This window comes from Stegodyphus dumicola, chromosome 3 (genome assembly GCF_044657685.1).
Source record: "Stegodyphus dumicola isolate Sdum_Otavi_A_Nest chromosome 3, ASM4465768v1".
NCBI lineage: Eukaryota > Metazoa > Arthropoda > Arachnida > Araneae > Eresidae > Stegodyphus > Stegodyphus dumicola.
The window spans coordinates 47754267-47782207 of record NC_140770.1 but is presented as its reverse complement, the minus strand read 5'-3'; the positions used below and the strand labels follow the sequence as shown (position 1 = coordinate 47782207).

Genomic DNA, 27941 nt, shown 5'->3' with positions numbered 1-27941 from the left:
AGCAATATTAACTATCCAATCAAGATGCATTGATAACCAAAACTAACTCAGTCTGAATTAAGATTTCAATCCGAACATAATGCACTTGCTTCCTACACTTTGGCCTGGCTGGACTGCAGTCTGTCTGTTCCTCCTTTATTACTGCAAAATTATCTAAAATGTAAGCTTTTTGGAATAGGCACGATTAATGTGCCAACTTGATTGTGGCTGCACATGTGTGCTGAAATAAAAAATGAATATTTAATCTGCCTTCACCTCCAATTTCCTATTCATTATGGATGAACACATCTACGCCATCAAAATTCTGCTCGCCATTACTTCTAAGTTTGTTTTTGTCTCATATATATATGCAAGATAATCTGAAATAATGTTTGTTGCATTTAAATGAGAAAAACGAATATATACACTCATGATTATTAGGGGGAAATATACATACATGCATATGGAAGAAAAAAAAACAGAAAATTATAATTTACAAAAGTGAAGAAATGTTTATTTTCATACAATACACTAAGAGCTAAAAGTCTTATGTTGCACTCATCGTTACAAACTTTAAAAAATTTTACTCCAGCAAGATATATCAATACTTAATAATAAATTTATTTACCTGTCTCATCATAAGTAACTCGCTTCTCAGGATCTGATAAAATACTGTAAATTTTGGACACAGTTTGAAATTTCCTTGTAGCAGTCTCCTTTTCACTATCATCTGCTTTATCGGGATGCAGGAGCAAGGATGCTTTTCTGTATGCTTTCTTCACTAAGATAAGGAACATAAATACATGAATATGAACTATAAACAAGCTATAACAAGCAATAAATGTGAAGACGACAAAAATAGAAAAAGCACTTTTTAATAACATTTTGTGCCTAAAAATAATTAATGGAAAATATGTTTATTGTTTACATCATATATATATGTGTGTTTGCACATTTTTTAAATTATTTTAAATTTGCTTTTTTACGTATTTACATCATATATATATATATTAAGTAAAAGTTAGTATAAGTTAGTATTTTTCATTATCTGTTAAAAAAAAAAAAAAAAAAAAAAAAACCAATTAGTTTTTTATATTAATGATTAAAAAATAACACTAATAATCAATTTTTACAGAAGTGGCATCACCTGAGGATTATGTGTATATGGGCATAAACAAGAACAATGAAATACACACATATATTATTACTATAGTACTGCCAAAATGTATGGAAAGAACATAATGGAAAGTACCCCAAATATTTATGACAATATACATAAACAATAATAATAATTATGCAAAGAAAAAATTTAATTTATACTTATTTTCTGATTGAAATCTAAAGGTTTGTATCTGCAAGAAATTTCTGTTGGCTTTGTAATTCCAAATGTATCAACATCTAAAGATTAAATTTTCAGACTGACATTTAATTCAAATAATTTTAACACATTGAATTAATCACTAAATATTTAAACTAAAAATATATAACAAAACTTTCCAAGGGAATAAAAGTTGAAACTATAAAAAAGGGCAAACTATTTTCTTTTATTTATTAAAATTTTCTTTCATATATGTGGGATATAGTCAGCGAATAGCCAGCAAGGTTTAATATCATCTGATGCCAACGCAGCTCGCAGAACAGTGGAGTTGTGGAGACGACACTCAGACTTGGTCAGGAACAGACGGGTTCCTTCGAGGCTTTGGTTCTGGGTCCAAGCGACAATACTTGACCATAGTTAGCCATTGAGGTGAGTAGATATAGTCTCTCGAGGTTTACGTGCAAGTCCAATCATGACAATGGTTGGATCTTCGAGGACTGTTAGAGACTGGTAGTGAGCGAGAATTATTCAGTATTATGCGGAATCTGTTATGGACTTTCAAATATTTGTGGGAGGTTAACGAATGCTTATGTCAATTTCATCTGTTACCAGCTACAATGTTCATTTCACCTTTTATCATCTTTTCATTCCATCTTTAGTAAATTCATAAATAAAGAGATTAGTTTATACCTATTTCATGCTCTTCAATCGGATAACCCTACATATATATAGAAAAAATACATTATAGTTGAATTAAGTGAGTAATCATCAACTTCTTTATTTCTTAAAACTGTTAGTTATGACACCTCATGGGCATTTCGATTAAAATTCTAACTTTTGAGAAAAATTACTAGAGATTACGTCATCGTGAATTATAAATGCTCATTAGTGAATTTGGTTCTCAGACTTACTAATTTTTAACTGTGGGAAAAAACTGCTTACAAATAAATGTACTCCCAAACAAGGTGATTATTCTGAATGCAAAAATTGTATCTGAGGGTATCTGTCTTTTGATTAAAAAAAATTTATGAAATCTTTAAATAAGATTTTTATTACAAAGTAAATAATTTGCTGTGTTTGTAGATTTTCTGAGACATTACTCACATATAATTTTAATGATAAAGAAAATATAAGTACTTTTCTATTATCGGGACGGGATTCAGAAATGTATGTATGCACACACATAAATATGTACATACAAATACATTTCTGAATCCTGTCCTTATAACAGGAAAGTACAACTGGATTGCAAATAATGAAAATCTTAAACATTTTCTTCAAAATCTTGTTATAATAATGCCAATTTACAGAAAATGTATTTATGAGCTGTACACAATTATTTTGAGACCTGGATGTGGTCTGTTAGTTACCAGTTTGAGATCACTGCCTTAGAGGATGGAATCAAAGAAGCTCATACCCTATTCCTTCAGCAACCAGCTTCTGAGAGAACTATTTAGATTCTGAGGCTATTCATATTTTAAGTGTCCTCATACCACAGTGACACTACGAAAAAAAATCATCCCTGCCCTATGTAGGATTAAAATCTGATGGTTGACTGATTAAAAAAATCAGTCAACCTTCAGATTTGAAACATCATACTATTCAACATAAAACCAGCATTTTATCAAAAAAGTATAAACCAAAATTTCTTATTTCTGCACCTTGAAGTAAAATAGGTAAATGTATAAAAATGTCAAATTTGAGATTTTCATCCCAGTCTCATCAAAATAATGATATGTCATCAAAAGAAAAGAAAAAAAGGCCTACATTCTTCTGTTACTGCACTCGAAACTCATTCCTAAAAGATCAATGTAATGTGTATCTAAAATATTTAAAGAAAATCATATCGGACATTGGTGTGTTTTCAATCAAGATAAAGATTTAGGTTAGTCTATCTATATTTTAAGATACCCCTTGGATTATTGCCAAGTTGTTGTTTCATTTATGGTAACCTGAGTAGCTGAATGTTATGAAAACCCTAATATGACAGGATTGGTTGAGTGATTGTGGTGAATTTGGCTGATGGGAAAATATATGTAAGGGCTTATTTGTGTTGGATGTTGATTAGGAAGTAGATTGTTTATTTTGTGTTTTACACCATACAGTGCCTGCTCGTGGTATGATTAACCTGAAGTTTATGTATACTTTACAATGATTGGGAAAGAAAACATTTATAGAACGATGTGTAAATGAAAATTTAAATGGCTTCATTCACCTCTCAGCAAATTATGCAGCGAGATTTAATGCTTTGGAAACAGGAGCTTATATCAACACTATGGAAGGTATGTGGTGTGTAATAAAAAAGGATTTTCGAGAGAAACGCCACTGACAGTCCAGCAGTACGGAGAATACTTTTCATTTTTACTTTTGTGAATTTATGTGGCGACAGCAGTATACAGATTCTAGTTTATATAATTTTAAATAGTTTTTGGATGCTGTTAAGGAATTCTGCATATTCCACATACCAAAGGAACAGAAATTTTTAAATGCAGTAAGTCAATATTTCCTTTTTGTATTGCATAGATTACATAACATGTATTTCCATTCTTATGTTATTTCCTAGTTTGATTTAAAATGCAGTTAACTGAGATTATATATTTTTTGTTTTAACTATGTTTTACTGCATTATGTTTTGGATGCCATTTTACTGGGAAGGACATTGGACGCAAAGAGGAATGGCGCCAAAAAAATCGAAAATTTTTGCAAATGGGTATTCTGAAATATATTTTTACCAAGATTTATAATAATGTAGAGTCTTGCCCAGAATTTTTTTTCCAGTCATTAAAGTCAATAAACTGTAAGCATATGCACTGAAATAAGTCCAGATACTGAAATAATTTCAAATAAACAAGTGAAAATAGGGTAGAGTAGACTTTAAAGTACCCCTTGTATTATGGAGAAGTTGTTTGATTTATCGCCAAGTTGTTGTTTCATTTATGGTAGCCTGAGTAGTTGAATGTTATGGAAACCCTAATGTGACGTAATCGGATGCATGATTCTGGGAAATTTTGAATCATGGGGTGTTTTGTAAGTGTTTTTGTGGTGTGTGTTAAAACCGTTTAGATGGATTTGAATGGGTTTGTAGGAAGAAAGGTTCAAATGGTCACTATGTGAAGCGTTCGATCAGAAAGAGTACCTGGTTTGAAAAAAGTCATTTGAGTATGATTGACATTTTGATTTTTATGTGGCTCTGGGTGTACGAAGCGAACTCGAAAGTCATGGTAAGTGAATACTTGCTTTTGGTAGTGCTTAAACGTATAACATGTTTTTCCTTTTTTATGTTATTTTATTGTTTGGTTTAAAATGTATTTTATTGAGATTATGTATTTTTTGTTTGCCTATATTGTAGAATTTAGTGCTCCTTTGACTTTTTAATTGAAAGTATATCGGTGTGTACATGGACAAAGTAAAGGGAGTGGGCAATGCAAGTTTGTGCAATTATGGATTTTTTTTAAGTGAAAATAGGTCGACGTGTACATGGATAAAGTCAAAGGAGTGCGCAATGCCATTTTCGTGCAATTCGGGGTTTTTTTTTTAAGTGAAAATAAGTCGATGTGTATATGGATAGTTTGTGCAATTGTATTTTGGCTTTGTGTAGCGCCGATTTTTGGTGCAAAAATCGCCGCTTCGCAAGCCAAAATAACGAGTCAAAGAATTGCACAAAATCGGTATCCATGTACTGCCAAAAATCGCCAAGGGCCTAAACTATACTTTTACCGTGAAATCGCCTAAACTATACTTTTACAGTGAAAACATTATACCTGACACCTCCAGCTATCAGCATACCTTTTAAGGTGATTTACATTAAAAGTAATCTAGCCTCGCATTCTTATTCACCTTTCATGGCTTATTGACATGGCAGCATTTTCAGTCCTTAAGATTTTTTAATACAAATTTTAGTATACCTAAGCATTGTAACATTTTTAAAGCATTCTGCATACAGTAAAAAATATTTATATTCAGATTCATGTTCTAAGGATCCATGGAAAAAAATGACAGGAAAAAAAAATAAAACGGGATACAAATCTATAAAAGTTAGATACAAATCTACAAATTCACAGAAAATTACAAGTTGGTTTTAATCTAAATACAGAAAATATTTTCTCTGGTTTACACAGCAAGTTTACATCAATTTTTTCCATATAATGGGGATATATATTTAAACTTCCATATACAAATGATTCTCAAATGAATGCATGTGTTTAATGGTTTAATTTCAATAGAATAAGATGCAAATATGAACTTTCCTCTGGTAAGCTTCAGAAATATTATATTGATTAATTTTGAAGAAATGGTGTATTGACAACTTACTCCAAATTATTTAGTGACCTCTAGTTTTAAACTTTACAAAACTATCCAAAAAAAATATAAATATAAAATTTTATAGCTCAATTTAAAAAAAAAAAAAAGAAAAAAGAAAAAAAGAAAAAAGAAAAAAAAAAAAGAAAGAAAAAAATGATAAAGTTATTTGCTGTTTATTTTGAACATAAAGATTAAAGCCATGTGATTTTAAAACTTATTGAAATATATGACACAAAAAGTTTTTCGCTTATAAAAAAATTATATATCTACTTACAAAATTATTGGTCATAACTAAAAAAAACTCCTAATTGCTCCTATACATATAATACTTAATCTTCGTAAATTCAGTACTATTTATTACTTATTTAAGGCCAGATTCTTGTATACAGAAATATTTTAACTACTCGCATCATACATTTAATGAATAAGCTAGCTTTCCCTTTTCCTGTAACAAAACACTGTAATGAAAGCAATCAACAAACTTCAGACACTAACAGAAATCTAAATATATTCATCTCTTTTTAATTTGCACCTACGAATGATTTATTTGTTAATCACCAAAAGGGTACAAAATTCAATAAGACTCTGTAATAGGAATTCAGACATTTTCCGTTTCACATGAAGTATTATTTTCTGATCAGAGTAACTTTCCTTATTACATTTATTCAAACTAGCAACTAAAATATATTATCAATGTTAATAGCTACTGCCACAGATTTCTTATTAGTCTGTAACAGTATGAAAAACACGTATACTAATTTTTAGAACTTATTTTTGATTACAAAATTCTCTACTTGTAAGTTTAAATACTAAAATTGCAAAATAATTTCAACTAGTACTTACATTCATCTTCAGAAGCGCTTTTGTCAACCAAAAGAACACTGTATAAGCAATTTGTTCCAAAATAAACTTGACAATCATCAATTAAACCCATATTTCGCGACAAAGACTGACCGTTTCCCCACACCGAAACTAAATTAAGCCCGCCGTAAACAGCAAATTACGGTTACGGTGTGCATATTTCACAAGCGCACATCAGCGTAGCCACTGAGGGAGGGGCTTCGAAAATGGACCAATGAGCTTCGATTGCTCTTGTGACGCTAAATCTTAGTTCATGTGAGCGTATATTGTTTTTGTTTTAATTTGCTTTTGTTTCGCAGTTATAAATGTATGGCGTTATACTAGAAAATCTCGTGGTGCTTTCGTTTTATGAGTTTAATTAATCGCTGACATTTCACTTTCGCGATTTTTATCACGCATTAATATTTGGATTGATGTTCACGGCGTATTATCGCTCTTTACATCAAGAAAATGACTCCAGCTACAGTTAGCCTCGAATATTATGCATTTACTAACACCTGTGGATTAAGAGAATTCAAGTGTATAGTTTTTTTAATTAAGCTGAGAAGGACTGGAACAATTATAATGAACCTAGTGTTTTCTTATTTCAGTGGTTGTATTCTTTTGATGTTTAAAGTGTAGGATTCAAAATATATATTGTGCATGATCTGATTATATCCATTGTTAACATTAAAAGTTATATGTGAATAAATTGAATATATTTATTGTGAATAAGGTAAATTTATTCTGTTTGATGAGTATTTCTTGTGTAGACAGTACATTTAAGAGTGAACAGTTATTAAATGTGAAATTTAACACACTAAATGTATACGAATGCAAATTAGTAAAGTTCACTTTGAATAAAATTCTGCGTTGGCTTTATTATAGGACATCTTTTTCATATAGACTGCAAAAAAAGGTGCTGACTTCTATTTACGTATATATATGGTGTAAATATTTTTCTCACATATTTCTTTCTTCATCTTATTTACCACTTAATTAATATTTTACATGGATATTTTTGGTTAATATCCAACATTTGTTTGTATTTATTTCAAATTCTTTCAACTGGTGAAATCTTCCCAATTGCTTATATTTGATCTAATTTTGCAATGCAAATTTTCAGAACTCCACGATGCTTTAATTATTTTGTACAGAAAATTGCGTGGCAGAATATTTTCAACCATCTTGCTTAAATCTTAAAGTACGCGAAAGGTTAGGTGACATGACAAAAATGTTACTGGATGCCCATTGGTCCATCCTAGGAGCCACTCCCTCTGTGGCTACACATATGGGCACTTGTGAAATATGCTTACGGTGTGCATGACACTGAGCTTCAGGCTGAAAAGTTTCTGAAAGGTAGGCACGGTTCTGTACACCCAGCAAGGTCTACCTACTTGTGAAAGCGTTTAGAAGAGGTCTAAATGTTCTTCTACAGACCTAGTACAGCCACCGACAGGTAGTAGAGTCGATGTTGGTTCATAGCGGTTTTTCTTCTGAAAGAGGAAGTAAGGAGTAGTGCCTCTGACCACGGAGACGCAATTCTCAGCAAAGAAATCAGCATTTTTAAAATGAAAACAGAGTCGTAGCAAGGGTTTTCAGTGCCGCCCAGGGACAACTGAAGATTTCGCGCCACCTACTGCTTGCCAAGGATGGAAAACATTTAATTCTGAAATGTCGTAACATCAGTTTGGCGCCCCTTGTATTCTGCGCCCGGGGACAGATGACCCCCTTGCCCCCCTCTAGCTACGCCCCTGAATGAGAACCAGCATTAAAATGACTGTAAGTGAAAAATGCAATTATTTGGAGGAAACGATGTTATTGTTGCATGCATTTTACAGTAAAAGTTTTAAAAGTTAATACTATTCATTTAATAATTTTAAGATAATAATGATAACAATAATAAATAAATAAAATAAGCTAAGCTTTTTAACATAACATTTCGTTTCCTTAAAAGTTGCAATTCCATCCCAGAGCATTTATTCATAGTCTTTTCTTGTATGTGTTAAATTTTCTAGTCGCCTTGATCTATTTAACATTTCCAAGAGTATTGAGCCTCCTGAAGCAGCTGCAGACTCAAAAGGAAGGAGGATGATTCAAACCAGCCTCATTCTTCCACGGATTTGGCTGATGAATTTTTTCCTAACTGTGTGACAGAACTGAACCGAAGAGATTTTTTTTCCTTCGAGTCGACCTATAAAAGCAACAAGAAACTACGTACACATAAGTAATCATTAATTAAAAAATCAGTACTTGTTATCATCGTATCGTTACTCGGTACAATGGAGTAATAGCAACACCGCGTCGCGTATGACTCGCTCCTACTTTGCATGTATGGTAATATACGTATTATAAGATATTTGCACCGTACTGTAGTGGGAACTATTCTTGTCTTGTTATTTATATTGAGATTTGTTTATGTCGGATAGCGGTGAATAGTTTATACCAGTAATAAACAACACTATGAACCAATTATACCACTCTGAACTATTCTCGTTTTGTTATTTATATTGATCTCTGTTTATATCGGTAAGTGGTAATTAGATTATAATATGCTATATAAAAATTATATACTTCCCTAATGCGATACTGCAGGGCTCAGGTTCAAATCTCAGAGAAGGCATGGCTGTAATTGTCCTTCATCGGATGTAACGAAAGCCTATTTATTAGGTGCTTCCCCAATAAAATGAGCACCACTTCCTTGGTAGTGGCGGGCACTTAGCCTCAAGGCGGCTAAGTGCCCGCCAATGAGGGGAGGAATTATGTACGTTCAGTCGGCTATAACAATCAGATTGCTTTTAAATAATTGGTGCTACTTTGGTAGACGGTTGCACGGATTTTGGCGAGAGATACGATTTATGGTAAACTATAAATAAAAATTTTGTTGTTTATGATATTTTATATAATTTTATGTTGTGGATGATGTAATCAATGATGTCACCTTACTTTAAAAGTAATTGGTTTTAATATCTATAAATTTAATCTAATGTTTTAACCATTATTTATGGCTGTTAAATATTAAAATACAATTTAATTTTGCAATTTTAAAAAATGATCTTATTATGAATGATTACTTTAATAATTTTTACTCTATGCGTGATGTAATCAGCTCCCTGATTGGTTACTGAATATTTGTGCATTACCGCGCCATTTTAAAATTTTATTATTCATCTCTTCGAATTCCTTAGATTTCAAAGCGAATGGATATGCCCGTTTCGAAGATGAATTTTGTTATTGGTAATTACCAAGAATTATTAGTGTCGGAATAAAAAAATTGTCCTTTGAGACCATATTTTGGCCAACCTAGCTTTCCTAATCAAAGATTTATTTATAAATTGCTACAAGGGTCAGAGGAAATAGATTTTAAATTTGAGGAAACCTCGCTAATTGCTTCTTCAATGAAGTGAGAGAGATGTGGATCACAGATTAAGATCGTTAGAAGAGCCGATTCTGAGGACGGCCGTATTTGGTATTGTGGTCACGGTGGGAGAAATAACCGCTGTAACGATAAAAAAAATGTATTAGGCATTGCTCCTTTCTTACCGACAAATTTTTTTCATTGATATTTAAATTATGATTCCGATTTTTTTGTAGTACTTATCAATATACGACAGGTAAAGTACTAAAAAAAGTAAGTACACATTTTTCTTTTACTTTATAACTGTATACTTCAATTTTTATTAAAAAATTAATACACTGTTTTCAAAAATTGCTGAGATATTTATTGCCACATATGTTTTAATGTTAAATGATTGTATCCTATAAAACTTATTTCAAAGTATTTGAATTTAAGTAATATTTTCATTCTTTTAAACGTTGGTATAATGTTTTTAATTCGATATTCAATTTAAGTAATATTTTAATCCACTTAAACGTTGGCGCAATGTTTTTATAGCGGTGTTTTTATTCTACTTCTTTGTTATATGAAAGTAATAATTTAAACTTACTTTAGTGTTTTATACTCATAGTAAATGTATTTATTTACATTTGCCTGCCATCTTAAAAAACGACATTTTCAACAAAAAATTAATCCATTATTTTTAACGATATTTATTTTTTTGAAGTTTTGAATACTTTACTATGCGTAAAATACGTTAAAACAGCGTTTTTCAAGATAGCTGACGATTGTAAAAACCGCGCCAACGTAAATCGCCAAAAATCCGTGCAACCGTTTACCAAAGTAGCACCAAATAATTTAACGACCACATTATGAAAATTATTTATGGACATTAAAAATAAAAAAAAAACTATGAAATATTTTTAAAAACCTCCAAAAATAATTGGTACGCCATATTTTCAGAATGTGCCAAACTCCGGCAATCCTGCATACGACAGCTTCAGTCAAGAAATCCCGCCGACACCAAGGTAGCCGTAACAGATAACTATTTCCTTGCCAAGCTCGAAAGTTAAGGCTACGGTACTGCCCGTGATTGCGAACATTTTAATGGACACTCATTTCTACACAGAATGCGTGCCTCTAGGCATTGTCTTATAGTAACGATGGTGGAAATAGTGGAATTCGAGACGGAGTTTGACGTCGCCTTTGCATCAGTGTCTTTTCAAATTTAGCCCTCGTCTGTGTCAGTGAATATTGCTGGCTTGAATTCAATTGGCTCCACCGTCTGCTGTTTACTAAGATTGGCGAGTGGTGTTCGGATCCCCGAGGACAAATGTTCAGAACCGACCGCGTAGCGGGAGGAGACATGGCGTTTGATCTAAGTCCCGAACACCGGTTCCTGACCTGGGGGCGGATGTTCGGAACCGGCTGGAAACCACTGTAAGTGGCGTGAACCGTGCGCGGGAGATCGTCGTAAGCAGTGGCGGAAGGCAAGAGACACGGCGTTTGATCGATGGGCAGGGACTGTGGGAATGGCTTCAGGCTTGCCTGTTTGCGTCTCCCACAGCTCAGCGTCAGCCTTCTCGTGGCCCCGCTGAAAACTATACGGTGCCTTGGTCCAGGCCTTGACTCGTATAGGCTAATGACGCTGAGCTAACCAATCCCAGGGTATCGACTGGTGGGAATTTTCGGAACCGACTATTTATGGGAGGAGACCCGGGGTTCTCCCAGACTACTGGCTGGATTTGTGTCCTGCCAGCTTCGATTTGTTGGGTATATAATCAGACTTCACAAGACTAGAACCATAGGTCCATCCTATGGTAGGCGCGGACTTGGCAGGGACCGTACTGGTACTGTCGTGTCCGTTGCCTTCTCTGTGAGGACGCTCTCATGTAGATATTAAGCGCTGTGCCGGGAGGGGGACGGCTCCCCGCGCAGCCCTCAGTGTGATGGATTGTGGCAATGAACATGAGAAGTCCCTGCGGGCTGTTTGGTGGGTTGGCGCCCCGCTGGCACAGTCGTCCGAGGGAGGCTGTTGAATCATGTTAAGGCGCTCTAGAAGCTGCCAGGTAATGTAGCCCGACTTGGTGTTAATTTAATGTTAATGTTTACTAAGATTAAAATATTTTTCAAACTTAGTTTTGAGTGCACTTTTGGCCCATTCATAACTAGATATATCTGCAAATCCGAATGCCAGCTTCTTAAACCGCGAGTCTAATAACCTTGCTGTAGATAATACTGGGTGCCTATAACAATTTTTGAATCTGAATTTGAGTTCTGTTATTATTTTGTTGGATGGCTTTCTTTCCTATTTCTGTTGTCATATTTATGTTTAAATTGTCGAAGATGCTATTAACGCCTTCAGTGGCAGCTAAGACCATTGAAACAGCAACTTTGTTTTGAGATGACTTTTTTCCTGTTATATGCTTAAATATCCTAAAAGTTCTGATTATATCTGTAAGAGCTAACCCATCACTTTCTGATAAATTTTCAATCGGACTGTGTAGGAGCCCAAGAGCCGTTTCTAGAAGCTCTTGAAGGATACACATTCTTTCCAACATATCCAGGGTGCTGTTCCACTTAGTCACTACATCCGTTTTCAATTTCAAAGGCTTTTGGCTAGGCAGAAGCGTAGCTAGGGTTTTCAGCGCCGGGGGACAGCTAAAGATTTTGCGCCCCTTTCTGTGAACCAAGAATGTAAAACATTTAATTCTAAAATTAAATATAATTTCGGCGCCGCCTGGATGCTGCGCCCGGGGGCAGCTGTCCCTCCTTGCCCCACCCCAGCCAATGTGGCAAGGCCTCTGCTCCTTCTGCTTTGCAGCGAGTTTTTTGCTGCTACCGAATTTCTGTGGAAATGGTCCACCATGGTTTTTATTATTTTTTATGAGACACTAGTCTCAAGCCATGAAGTCCTCATGCACTACTAAATTAAACCTATGCACGACACAAGGCCAATTGTTCAAAAATAGTCAATCGTATGGACGTTTTCATATTTGCTGTGCTGTCTGTTACGCAGAGAAGTATTTTATTTTGCATATCCCAAGGGACAGCAAGGTACATAAAGTATTTTTATATATTCGGCTCTGTGTCGCTCATGACACTCAAAAGAGTCCAACATTGTAGAGTTCAGCTCCCAATTTAATACATAATGTGCAGTAACGGTCTAATATGATGTCGGCGCTCATTAAGTCTAGACATTGGTATTAACTGATATAAGATTTGTATTTTGCGATTATTCTTTTAATGTATTTCGGACTTCTAGGCATTGAGCGTCCAGGAAAGTATTGCTAAATGTGCACAATGAAGGTACTTTTTTAGCTGGATTCTACATTATTCATGAGGCCTTTAAAATCTGTCTTCAGTGACAAGTAAAGCCTTGGTCTTTGACTGCTTTTTTTCCAGTACTTATGGGTACAGCTACAACATTTATTTTTTTTTCCAGTACTTATGGGACGTTCAGTATGATACTTCGAATTTGTTAGAAATGTCGATTCTATTACAGGATTAGAATGTTCAGTACTTTCTGTTGATGCTGATGACATATGAGTTTCTTGAGTTATTGTATGCGTTACGGAGCATGGAATGATGATTTCGTAAGTTAACCTGTGTTTCTTTAATTTGTTATGGAGCCACCTTTTACTAAATATAAGGTGTGGCATTTCGCCTTCTCATCTGTAACCTACTTAAAAAATCTATATAGAAGACTTCTTTTCCCCATTGACTACATTGTAAACTAAAGCTACAAAAGCGTGTTAAAAATTCAAGTAAAAATAAACATTAGAGACAAGCAATAAATGCCGTCTTTATAAATTTGAAATCAATAAAATTTCTTTGTCAATTGTTCCAATTCAAGAAGCATACTAAGTACTGTTGCTTACTTAGTATGTTTGTTAGAGGTGTCGATGAACTTAGTATGTGTTAGAGAAGTCGATACGTTTTCATAAAAAGTTAATAAAATTTACTCTAATCACAAGAAACATAACAAAACGCTGGATTATTCCTTAAAGATATTCGTGCAATATCTCAGTATCACGCAATATAAACAGTATTTATGTTTAAACTACTAAAACGCTAAATAGAACGCAATCCAAAGCTCAGAGAAACCTAATTCGATCTCAGATTTACAGCAGATCTCAGATTACAGCAGAAGTAAACAACAACAACTGTACTGAGATGTTCTCTCTCTACAGCTTTTATAGCTTTTCAATCGGCCGCACGAGAGAGTTTTAGCAATTTCTGGAAATCAAAAAGAGTAGAATCAGTCTGTCACTGTGAGTCAAACATGCAGTGTCAGTCAAATCTAGTCATGCCTTGGTAAGAGACGACTACCTTACCAAAACTTTGCTGCGGAGTGTTCGAAGAACCTGAAAACACATGCTAATCACTCTTATTTTTCTTATCTCACTTTACATGTGCACTTTATTGAACTTTATTGATTAAAAGCCACCAACATTTTGCTATATAACTCGAAAATGCACTAAATGAATTACCATAAAACAACATTATGACATGACACTTTCAATTTTGTCGCCCAACCTTCCTGTGCTAAAACATTTAAATAGAAAAAATAGAAAAATATTCTTTATGTTGTCACAATTGCTCGTGTCATTACAAATATCAACTCTAAATTTTATTTTTTCACAAACTTTTTAGACGATTTTTTTATTGTAATCTGTGCTGTAAAATAAAACAGAAGTTAAAATATTGTTGCGTGCGTACGGGTTTGCAATAGATTGAACGCACAAGGTCCATCAAAAAGTTAGTAAAACCTATTCTTATCACAAGAAGTGTAACAAATTTTATATATATATATATATATATTTTCCTCTCAGATATTAGTACAATATCACACAATATCAAGCAATAGTTATATTTTAAACTACTAAAACGTTAAATAGAACGCAATACAAAGCGAAGAGAAAGCTAATCTGATCTCACCGCGAATTCGCTGCAATAAACAACTGAACTGAGATGCTTCTCTCCGCCATCTCAGTTCAGTTGTTCCGGTAATTGCTGCCTCTCGAGATTTCTGGAAAGCAAAAGAGTAGAATTACGGTTACAGCCTCTTAACAGAAGACTGCAGTTTCGAACGGAGTCTTTTCCGTTGAGTCGGATTCCACAACCACACCTTATCTCCTTCATTGTATCGATGTCCAGTAGCTCTCGTGTCGTATCGGGTCTTCATCTTCTCCGTCGCCAAGTTAACTCGCTCTCGTGCGAAATTGTGCAGCCACTTTGGGATGGTCCTTATACAGTCCTAAACAGGCTGAACGACGTCGTGGTTCGGATCTATAAGTCATTGAACTCTAAACCTTAAGTCGTTCATTACAACAGGTTAGCTCCTTACTATGCCCATATTACGTAGTTTAAATAATTTTAAGTAGTATAAGACCATGGTCCTTTTTGTTTCTAAATGTGCATTTGATTTGACTTGTATTTAGTATTGGATTTGTATTTAGTATTTGAATTGGTTCAAGTTACTATTGCAATTTTTGTTTATGTTGTTTGTTATTGCAACGTAATGTTTATTATTGCATTGATTAGTTGTAACTTTGGCTCGTAATTGTACGCTTTTGCTTTCCGGAGAACTCGAGAAAATACGAAAAGCTTCTCGTGACAGATTAAAAAGCTTATAAAAGCCGGAGGAAAACATCTTAATTTAGTTGTTTACTTATTGCTGTTAATGTTTGTAGGGAATTCGCGGAAAAATCGGATTAGCTTTCTCTGTTTTGAATTAAGTTCTGTTTAAAAATATCTAAATGAATACAAAAACCGTAACAATATGTTCTCTAAACATTTTTCTTTTTCTTTTCAATCTGCTAGTAGATTATCCTGGATTCTTCCTCTGTGAATCCTTATTTTTCGCTTAGTCAAACCTAGCCTTTTTTCCATTTTGAAAATCTAGGCTCGTTTTACCATTTTTTCACAAATATTTAAATGCACAATATACTACGATTTCTTCGAAAACAAACGACGATACTCTCAAATCCCTCAGAAATGTAAGGAATACAAAGCAACAAGAAGACCAAATATCTGCTGTTAGAGACAACAAATCGACGTAAAAATGATTCTAATTGAAAATGGAGCAATATGAACCCGGAAATAGTGGCGACATATAAAGTACAGACACGCTAGTGAATCGATCAGCTCTAAAAGAATTAATGAGATACTATTACCTTTTCATAGGAACTTATTTTTATTTCCTATGGAATACAACATCCATTTCTATGTTAAAGGAATATTTGTGAAAATAAAAACGGAATGAATGGCTACTGACCTTGAACAAAGCTCAGATCGCATAAATTTACGAGTGTAAGAGAAAAAACTTAAACATGATGTTGGGGTACTTAATTTTTGAATTTAATAGTTAAAAATACTTTCTTTCATTGTGTACCACCTATTTTTCTCTTGCATACCATTGATTGAGAATCCCTGCTCTAGAGTCTTTAGTTATATCCTAGAGTCTTTAGTTATTATTTTAGCGTCCTGGTTATATCCTATGGTCGAGTCTGTCAGCTGAGAAGTTTTGAGTATGGCAGAGAAGCGTTCTGTTCAGTAACGAGGGATCACGTCAAAATTCTTGGAATTTTTTCGTAAAGAATTCTAAGAAGAGCAGAGAGTTAAATGTTAAACTGGATTTAAAATGTCTTCTACCGCGCAATGAACATTCTAAAGATGCAAAATTTAAGACTAAAAAACCAAATGCGAGTGCAGTAAATCTAGTTGCCTTCAAAGAACAAAAATGTGTTTTTTGGGTGAAAATCTCACGAAAGCAAAGAATGTTTTACAACTCGATCAATGTGCTTAAACGAAAGATTAGACAAATTAAGAGAATTAAAATACTGACCTCACTGTGTTAAGCCAGGGCATTTTGCGAAGCAGTGTCAAGAGTTTACTCAGTGCTATCTGTGCAAGCGATCTCACCCTATAATTTTATGTCCTGAGGTATCAGAGAATGATATTGAGAATTAGGGAAAGCTAAAAGAGTCAGTAACAGTGCAAAGTACAATGCCCTCTTTCCTATATATGAATGAAGTCATGACTTCAATCGTGCATAGGGAAGAGAACATTGTTCTTTGCACTCTTATGAGTTTAATGGTTGAAGTAGTTGTATACAATGTAAAGAAGGTGGTCGGGTTCCTCTTGGATTGTGGATCCCAACGATCGTGCGTTTTACAATCCACAGCTGAAGCTTTAAATCTGAAAAGGAAATATGTTGATAGAAATTAGGAAGTTCTCCAAGTGAACGGCGCAAACTGAAAAAAATTCATCAAGATAATTTTTTTAAATTTCTCCGCAAATTTCGCACCATATTTGACAAAATTTAATATTTAGGCATCGTTTGAATCGTAGAATCAAAATATGGGAAAAAAATTGTCATGTATTTTTAAAAAAAGTCCGATTTTGTGTCAAAATACCCATATTAGAAAATACTGTATATAAATATAATATACATTTTAAGTCACGCTTTCGAGACATGAAAAACGCAATTTGAATTCTGTCAATTGATCAAGTAGAACAAGAGCTATAACGCTGTCCTCTTTCTTTTCTTCCTGCCCTTTTTTTTTTGTGCAATATACCTAAATAAATTTGAAAAAGTTATTTGCAGTCCTTGTGATTTTTCTATATACTGAGTAGAAAATCTTTTATGTTAAGCATTAAAATTAGAACGGGAGATCTGTAAACACTGAATCATGAATAACTAAAACATGCAAACAACGCAGATTAGAATGTAAACTGTGTCCGCTTATGGCAGCGGCCGTAATAAGTAGTTAGTCATTCCGTGAAGTTTCATGGCTTAATTTTTATTGGACGGGATATATGGAGAAGGCTTACTCCATATTTCAACCTCCATGATCTTTCAATTTTAATCCGCAAATTCGGTTATTTGAAAGCTGATGTGCTGCCACTGTCTCAGACAGAATTCTTGTTATCTCCACGCACCAGCGTATTGCCATTCAGTAAAGCGTAAGACATTTAAAATTTAAACTTTCTGTTACTGAGTAACAAACGAAATGATGGAAAAGCAATGAGATACATTCCGGTGACCTCAGAGATCACGTGACTTATGTACAGCTAATGTAAACAAGCAAGGTCATTCTTCCTCTTCTCCTGCGGAATGTATCTCATTAACGCAGTTCTTAAAAATGTTTTTTCCGCTTTCTAATCTAATCGATTTCAATAAAAATGCATTTGAACCATGCGATGTCTGATTAGAAATATTAAATATTTTTATAAAAGGACACTATCTGGACGAATTAAAGTTACTACACTGCTGGCCATTAAAACTGCACCACCAGGAAGGAATTATCTGACGAACGTCAGAATCACTTGAAAGGAGGAAGAGTTTGGGATATACTTATGATTAGTATTAATAATAATCATTAGTATATCCCAAACTCTTCCTCCTTTCGACGAAATAATAACAATAATAATAATTAATAATAAGACGAAATGCTTACCAGCAAGTGTCGGAATTCGATAGAGGCAGGTTCGTTGCTTATCGAAAGTGTGGATTATCGTTCCGTGATATCGCCCATCGCACTGGTCGAATCAGTGGCCATGCGAATATGGAATCAGTGGGTTGCTCATGGTCATACTGAACGGCATGCAGTATCTCAATGCTCTCCCATGACTAACGTACGAGAGGACAGATATATTGTGAGGTCAGCCTTGCAAAACTGTACAACCACATCACGGACTATTAGTCAGGAATTGGGCATGTTTGCAGCACGCCCATTATCCGCTCGTACTGTGCGTCGACGTTTGCAGCACCGTGGAGTATCAATAACACGGATACCATTACTTCGGCCTCCCTTGACAATGCAACATAGAGAGAGATGCCGATTATGGTGCGCCGAACGACAAAGCTGGATAGAGGAATGGCAAAATGTCATCTTTTCGGAAGAGTCCCGGTTCTGCGTGCAGTATTCATTTACGTATCTGGGAGGCTCCGAGGAGACCGCATGTCGTCTGCTTGCATTCTTTATCGGCATAGAGGCCCTGCACCTGGTGTGATTGTTTGGGCAGCCATTGGGTACACGATACGCACATCTCTAGTTCGGATCGATGATAATTTGAACACAGATCGGTACAATTTCTGACATCTTACGTCCAGTGGTTTTGTAGTGTGCCTTATCCTTGAGGCCTGCCAAACGCCATCTTCCAATAATATAATGCAAGACCACATGTTGCACGTCGTGTTCTGACCTTCCTCGATACACAGGGTATTTAATTGCTGCTCTGGCCTGCAAGGTCCCACTGAAAACATCTGGTCATGGGTTGCTGAGATACTGGACCGCCATCCCTCTTCAGTTAATACGGTTGATAAGGTGTGGCATAGACTTGAGAGCAGCAAGGAATGAGTTGCCAGTTTGTGTCATCCAAGCCCAGTTTGACTCCATGCCTAATCAAGTAACGACAGCACCGTGGTTTTAGATGCCACGGGTGGCAGCTGTTTCTACTAATTTCGCATCCCTGTAAAGCCCCAAACTGCTTACAAATTTCATCATTTTATCTTCATGCCATACTGTTTATGTACAATAAATATCTATTTCGCATTTGCTTTCCTTCTTGGTGTTGCAATTTTAATGGCCAACAGTGTATATAATTAAGACACAATAACACACCGAATAAATACCAATTCAGAAGTCAAACAACAAAAATCAGCGTTATATTTACAAAATTTTCTCAGGACTAGTTTCGATGGTTTTACCGAACCACCATCTTCAGCTGCAAAACCGCAAATGAATTCATTCATTCATTCATTCATTCATTTGCGGTTTTGCAGCTGAAGATGGTGGTTCGGTAAAACTAGTCCTGTGAAAATTTTGTAAATATAACGCTGATTTTTGTTGTTTGACTTCTGAATTAGTGTATATAATGTTTTCATTTTTATGATAACGCTTTTAGGTGGCTGCCACTTGAGAGGCTAGTTTTCAAAGAAATAATATAGCAAACTTCAAAAGAGTATAGCAACCCCTAACACTTTATCAAGAATTCTAAAGACCCGCTGTTTTGAAATATTTTAAGATTTTGTTCTTGAATTTTACGTAGCGAAAGTGCTTAATAATAAAGCTAGAAAGAAAAAAGAAAGTGCTAGGAGGAGTAAGTCCAAGATCAGACAGGCAACCTACGATGCTCAGCGAGAGTGTAAAAACCTAAAAAAATCTTCTGGTGCGAAGTTAAATCTTAAATCTTTCCCGATTTTCTTTCTTTCTTTTTAATTACTTTTACTTGGTTGTATAGGTTTTTTTTTACTTTTTAATTACTTTTTAATTAATAGTGAATATTTAGTGAAAAAAAAAAAAGCTTGGTACTCTTGAATCAAGTTTTATATAAAAGAGCTCGAAGCTGACTTTTTCAGAAAAAAAGCTCCCCGGCTATTTGTATCGCCTCTTCTCCTCTCTCAATGGTGTTGGTTATTGCAATGGGTAATGTTTTCTTCGAAGTTCACTCCATGCATGTATTTAGTTTTTTATTTTAAATTTCGCAAATCCTAGTCTATTAACCTTAAATTACGATTCCCGCAAAATAAAAAAGAAAAGTATTAAATTAAGAAAGACGATTAGATGTTAACGAAGATGCTACTGGCAAAGCAAATTCATTGAAAAATACATGCTGATAAAACTATTCTGATGGATGACGTTTATGAAGATGAAATTATTTTAAAAAAGAAAAGATTAACCAATAGAGAAAATCAAGTAACAGATTTCAATGGATGAACATTTTAGTGAAAAATTAATAACAAAAATTTATATAAGGTAAATATTTTTTCTTTGCTTTACATACAAGACGTTTCCGATACATTAGAACACACGCAGTATTTAAGAAAATTAAATGCAACTTAAATTTAAAAAAAGTTGCATTATGTGATAGTTATTTCTATAATTAGTTTATAATGTTATTAATGTTACGGTATTGATAACTTGCCATATCACATTTCTGTTCCAGTATTTTTCATTAACAGACTTCAAGTTTGCTGAAATGGGCAAATCAATTATCAAATTGATTATCGTCATTATCTATAATCATCTCTAAGATGACCAACTTTACAGACCATCTAAATCTTCTAGAAGCGTCGGTGGTCATCTTAAGGGGAGTTCGCTACGTGCAATAATTCTCTAAAACTGACTTTTCTGCTTTGAGCAGCCACATATAGATGGCAGCACTAAAGATTATCACGGTTCGAGACATCCTAAAGTTACTCAAGAGTACATAAACGTGCTCTCTCATAGCTAGTACATTTATAAGATGATGACAGAACAGAAAATTTTTAATTTCATCCTATTTAGTCTTAAATATTTGAAGAATACGTGTAATTTAGCAAGGTAATTAAATAGATTTTTTTCCTTTTAAATTTATGTGCGTAAACTGGACTGCTTGCTGAAGAAATTATTTGTAGAAAAGATCAAGTACAGTGTATCGAGATACGTCCAACTTATTATACGTCCTTATTCGGACATGGAAATTTTTGTTTGGTATATAGTATTTGTTTGGAAGAGGACTTGAGTTTCATGAGTCACGACTGCGCGTACTACATTTGTTTACCTCCTTTCTAGACAAAGAGCTTCCAGACGCCTGCTGCTACTGTTTAGTAAACAACTTACACTATAATTCTTAATTTTAAAGTATTTTTGTGTTTTCGTGTAATTCTTTTGTAAACAATGAGTTTTAGGAAAGTTAATGATGAGTTAATAATCATTAACAATGAATTTTAGGAAAGTTAATGAGAAGAGTTCAGCAACGAAGAAAATTATTAGGATCCTCGTGGAGGCGTAAAAAAAAAAAAAAGATTGTTGAAAAATGTGATGGTATGCGTATCCGAAACTTATCTATAATTCCATTTGGCAGTAGCCTCAGATCGGAAGTTGTCCCGCTAGATGTGTTGTATACCGTATGCCAAGTGCGATAATGTGTGAAAAACACACCAGAATTTTTCACACACCATCGCACTTGATGCAGACGTTGTTAAGTCGGTTAACGTTACGAAGGGGGTGACATCGATTCACGTTAAAAATTGGTTTTGATCTGGGAAACAGAAAACTATTTATATACAATATCATGTGTAATTCTTCAATTACATGCAGTATATTATTCACCTACTGCATTAGTATTTTAATAATAAATAGAGTTATAGTCATAACTATATAACCATAAAATACTTTTATAAGAATAAATTAATTATTTTCCCTTTATTTTTAATTGAAAAATACTGTATACGCCCGTGGATATGAATCGGATTAAGGATGTAAATTCACTTTACTGGAAGTATTTGTAACTGCAAACATCTGAGGTTATACACAATCTACCGAGTGAATAAGAATAGTAATTTTAAGAACAAGTAATGTAGTAGTTTGATTTCAATGTATTTTATAGATATTATGAATAGATATATATTTGAATGTTTGCAACATTACACGAAACTAAAAATTTTTGACTACAGGTTATTATTTGAAAATGAGAAATATAGTCTTCCATTTTTAAGTGGATACTTCTTTCAAAATATCGCTTCTGTATTGAAGGATATGTTTTTGTGCTTTACGAAGGAAAAGATTCCTATTTTGTAATTCAAAAACATTGTGAGATGCGTGCTATTAAAATTCCTGAGTGCAAAATAAGCAAAATTATTAATCGCAAAGGGGAAAACCAACAGTCATTACTTCTACATGGAAAGAAGACTCCAAACGTATTCCCCAAAAAGGTACATGTTTGGTTCTAATGTTTCTAATATTAAATCATTGGTAATAAGAGAAAATCCACTGATGCCGAAATTAATTGCAAAGTCTTTTAATACACCTGTAGCAGCAATAAACATAATAATGAAATAAGATTTACAATTCAAAAAAGTTAAAAACAGAATGTTCACCAGCTTTTGCTGAGACATGTGGCTTAACTCAGAACAATTTGTAGAATCCTATAAAAAAAATTATTTAACAGGAGATAAATGAAAACATACGACTGTTGGTAATAATTGTGACCCTTGGTTTATGTAAATGATTGCAACAACAACAATATAAAAAAAATATTAGCGAAAACGAATAGAAAAAACGAATAGAAAACGAATAGAAAAATCTCTAAACCTGGCTCTAATGCAAAGAAAGTTTCAGTAAGGCGTTTATGACTGTCGCAGGATTCTCTTACAATGAGAAATTAAAAATAAAAAGGGGAGAAATGCCATAATCTGTCCAAAGTACCATCAAGAGAATATTTTATCTCTGATATTTACAGAAGAAATTCTATTTTTTTATCCTAATGATTTTTCAATTGCTAACCTTCAAGAAGACAAAGCAACAAGTCATACTTCGGTAAGTACAATTTCATTCTTAGCAAAAATGAAGACTGATACATATATTGCATATACACTTTTTTAACGTATTCCTACGAAGTTTCCTAACGCTTCATCTATGAAGTATTTTGCCTTGGTCTCTTAAAAATAACTCTTTCTAACCGCAAGCTCACTAGCATTGATGGACTGTGAAATGTAATGGAAGAGGAATAAAAATCACTACGCCTGGAAATTTTACGAAAAGCCCTTCTGTCATGGAAATCACGATGTAGACTTATAGTCTATATAAGTCTCTAGTCTTAGTTTTGGTCTCTAGTCTTATAGTCTAACAAAAAAGGCTAGCAGACTAAATATTTACAAAAATACTCTTTACATTTTAAACAGTAATTAAATGGCTCTGAAATTGTTCTAAAAATGTGTAAACACCCTCTGTATTTGACTAGAAAATATTTGAATCCTATCAAATTATGTGTGCAATTTCGAGCTACTTTGTGTTCTATTTTATTGCTTATCTCAAAAGCCGTGGCAGCTTCCCGCACTTTGTTCGGTGTTATCTTGCATTTTCGGGCAACAGCTCGAAAATTACCTGGTCGATAAAATGATCTCATCAGTGTATGATGGAATCGTGTCATCCATTGAATCTTTTGTATCACCTCCGTCGTTAACATTTCTACTACAACACGAGGATTACAAATAACTTATCTAATTGTATAACAAACTTTTTATTTCAAAAAAATAACTATTAACGGTCGACTATTTCCGTGCTTTGATCACACTACCAGCATTAGTCGCTATTGTACGATATCCATGCCTTTCGCCAGGAATGTGCCTTACCAAATAATAATCCTTGTAACTCACAGATACATTGATTAGGTTCGGGAGTTAGTGCAAAAATTGCGACTAATGTACCACTTTATACGTGCTTTTCCGTCTGTATGTCCTGTACACCCTGTTGCAGACGATTGCGAAATGTCATATTACATCTGTTGTTTAGCTTTCTTACTTGATTATCTCTGAAGGTTTCGTGGCCACTATTGTCGAGAAGTCTGACAGCTTTCTTTATGAAAGCCCAAACACTTAAACAAGGGATTTTATTACTCACTCAGTTAATTCCTCACTAAGAGGCTAAATGGGCTGACTGCATAAGGATTTTGTGGTTTTCCTTATATGTAAAGTAGAGCATCTTCTCTTAAAATATTCCACAAGGAATATTTGAATAGTTACCGTGTTAGGCATTTTTTGGAAGCAGGTGATGTGAAAAATAAGCAACGCTTTCGCCGGGAATCAGACCTCCGGAATAAGCACCCAGCGTGCTGACTCCTACATTACGAAGGCATGCTAAGAAGGCGAGAGAAATACCTTATATACTCCCTCTTTTAAAGGACGACTGGGTTTTTTTTAGGGGACCCAATCGCCAAATTCTGGGTGTGGAGAATCATCATACACCACCATTTTAGCTCGGGCACCACTGTAGACACATTAGGATTTTTTGGAATCATGAAAGAGGAAAAATGAGCAACGCCTTTTGGAATCGAACCACGTACCTCTGGAATACGTGCCCAGCGTGTTGACCACTACACTACGAAGGCATGCTAAGAAGCCGGGAGAAATACCTTATAACCTTAGAGAACAGATAGAGTTTTGGCTTGCTCTGCCATAATTAATCACTTTAATTTAATCGGCAATAACTTGTTAATAATACTTTTGAAGTTATATTTAAATAAATCTTTGAAATTAAAGAATAATTTGATAAATTATTAGGACACCTGTAATAGTCCTCAAGTAGACTTTTCGTAAAATAGAAAAGTTAAATTTATATATGAGTTGTATCACCCATAAATGTTGTTAAATATTTTGATTCAGATTAAATGAAAACACAATTAAGCACAAATATCTGGAAAGGAGCACGACAGTAGTAAGCAATAAGATTAGAAAATCAGTTGCACAAACAGAGCTCATACTGCAATTTTGTATAACAAATATAGCTTTATAGCAAACCGCAAAACATACAAAAGTTCTTTCGCAACAACCGAATTGTTTGTCTATCGAGCTTGCGCTGCTAGGCCTTCTTGGCAACCCTCTCTCTCCCATCTCGTTCGGAAAAAGCAGTGGTTTTCCTTTTAATATGTTTCTTGATAGTGGCAAAATCGCAGCATCCGTGCTGAAAATGTCGCTTTTTTTCCCACTTCCCTTTTTTTTCCGCATCAACAATTTGGCGCGGGGAAAATGGTCGGTCGCCGTACCCTGTGATCATCGAATTTTAGTAGGGGGAACGAAGAAAGAAGCGATCTACGATGGGTGTTGGCGAGATCATAGGTCGTCACGATTTCGAATCGCTGTTCCCCATTAGAAAGGTAACTTCTTGTTTGCTTTTAGAACAGCATATATTGTTTCGCTGATGTATCATTTCTGCGGCTCGTTCCGCACAAAACCCGTGCGCTTAAGGAAACAAGACGGGTCCCAAATAGCATAGGAGGTGATGAACAGAATCGTAAAAATAGAAATTTATGTAATTTTTGTTATTTTTGGGGTAAGTTCAGGCTTGTTGAGAATGAATAGCGAATGACGGATCCCACGTTCAACATTTATTTCACTGTTTGGTTATCGAAATGAGAAACCGCTTTCAGGTGGAAGAAAGAGGAAGTTTTATGATCTAGATTGCACTAGACATTTATTTTAAGAGTTGTGCACTTTTGAATCCTTCAAATATATATTCTTAGACCATTTAAAAAAGGATCTAACAGAGTTAAGCACGAAAACGGTGAGCAACAATAGCCGATATACCTTCTTCAGCTAAAACTAATAACAACATAATCACAACTAACCACCTTACATTTTAGTTCCTTTTTGCATATTTTAGGAACTTGGTTGACTAAAGTTTCAACTTGGCAATTTATGAAGTACGCCAAAGCAGAATTTTGAATTCAGGTTTGCTGATTTTAAATTGAGCACGTAAAGCCCGATAATTTAGACAATGACACGTCTAGAAGGCGGATTATTACAGAAGCAAATTTTTGGTGATTTTGAGATTATAAATTTCTGAATTAAATCGTTAACTGTTTGTTCCTTATGCAAACATTCGTTTCGTTCGGTTAGTAGACAGATAGTCATGGAAATGGACTAACAGTCCTAATCGCCTAATCTTTTTAAACAGCAGCCATGTTTGTTTACATTTGAAACTTGGCAGAATAGCGGATTTGTTACCAATTTGAGAAACTAAGCTTCGCGACAACAAAGTAACGTCTTCTTTTATTATTGCGAATTAAATTATGCTTAATCTATTCTGGAATTATCATTTACGTAATTAAATTATCCCATACACTGACTCAGCATAGCGTCCACAACAAATTTAATCAGTTTATACGTCTTCAGTGTCTTTTTGCCAGTTGAGACCAAAAGTAAACTTTCAATTTTGTGCAGCGAAAAATCTGCCTTCATGCCCGCTGGCCGAATAGCCAGTTTTGCGTAGAAACTGTAATTCTAATTGTAAAATTTAAAATAAAAAAATTTTAAACTGTATTTTGTGTTTTATGTTTTTATATAAAGCTAAGTCAAGCCTTGTGCCTGTTGCTAAGTCAATTACTGTTGCTAAGTCAATTACTAAGTTGCTATATCAATGAGCCTAATGCTTCTTGATATTTTGTTTTTGATACTTTTGACGCTGCATTATCAAGATTTGCATCCAATATTTTTGGAGTCTTGACTCGTTTATATTAATCCCTTTCAAAGTTATTTAAGACTTTAGTTATGTAGTTTTCTGGCTTGAAAATAAGTTTTCCAGATTCTTGCCTGATGTCTATCCCTAAAAACCTGAATGTTTTAGTAACTTCAGGCAAAATATTTAGGAACTCCAAATATTAAGGAAATATCCAAAATATTAAGGAAGTTGAGGTCCAAAATATTAAGGAATAATCCAAAATATTAAGGAAGTTGAGAGATAAAACCATCTATTTCAGAATTTTGAATTTCTAAAACCATCCACGTATACTGCTACGATAAAACAGTTCAGCTTTTCTTTATATATGTAAATGCACGGATATGATTTTAATCTTCTTAAATTCCTTTTTTTAAGAATTTTATATCTTCCCGATTGTGATAACCAATATATATTTTTATTCACAAGATATATTTTGTTGGGATCAGAGATAAATCCAAGTGGGTTGTTCATGCAAATTGGTTTATCCAAGTGTCCATTTAAATAGGCAATTTTTACATCAAGAAATCTTATTTTGTAGTTTTTCTGAACTGAAATTCATAACAGCGTTCTAAAAGTTACAGATATTTTTACTGGGCAAAATTCACCTTATAGTTAATTCCTTTTCTTTGGTTAAATTCGGCTACTGTTAGCCTTGTTTTGTAAATTGTTCATAAGTTACCTTTTCTCTTCTTTTTAGTGAATATTCAACAGCTTTTAATAATTTTCTTATCAAAGGGTCGTTCAACTAATTCCCAAACTTCATTAATGGTTTTCCATTAACTTCATTAATTAGCCTCCTCTGAACTCAATTCTTCTATCATTGCGTGTAGCCAAATTTGACTTTCAGCAGTTTCCATAACCACATTGTATGTCTTAGGTAATTTTCTATCGTATGTCTTAGGTATTGTATATTACATAATCTTTGAATTTTTCTGTTGGCTTCGTCGTATTGCTGGTCTTTTCTGTATAGAATTTTCATGGCTACCATTTCCGGGTTCTTCAATTACTTGAGGGAACTCTGATATTAGCATTTCCTATGAATTGTTTTCGCCATGTTCATCATCTGGGTTTGACGGTAAAATTTCCTCAGATTCTTGATCTATTATATCATCTTTTTTCTTATCTCTGTCGGTTTATTTCTGAATTGATTTCACTGTCGTTAGTTTCTTAATTGTAG

At 34.1% G+C, this 27941-nt stretch overlaps 1 protein-coding gene across 1 annotated transcript in view; it reads right to left on the bottom strand.

Moving 5' to 3' along the window:
• Nucleotides 1-6600, bottom strand: part of LOC118182956 (dnaJ homolog subfamily C member 9) — a 28500-nt gene extending 21900 nt beyond the window's left edge. The window contains exons 1-2 of the mRNA XM_035352339.2: nucleotides 6443-6600; nucleotides 608-760 (exon numbers count right to left, since the gene is read on the bottom strand). Coding sequence (XP_035208230.1) covers nucleotides 608-760; nucleotides 6443-6533 — 244 coding nt within the window. The 5' untranslated portion in view covers nucleotides 6534-6600. The remainder of the gene's footprint in view (nucleotides 1-607; nucleotides 761-6442) is intronic.
• Between the last annotated feature and the right edge of the window lie 21341 nt (nucleotides 6601-27941).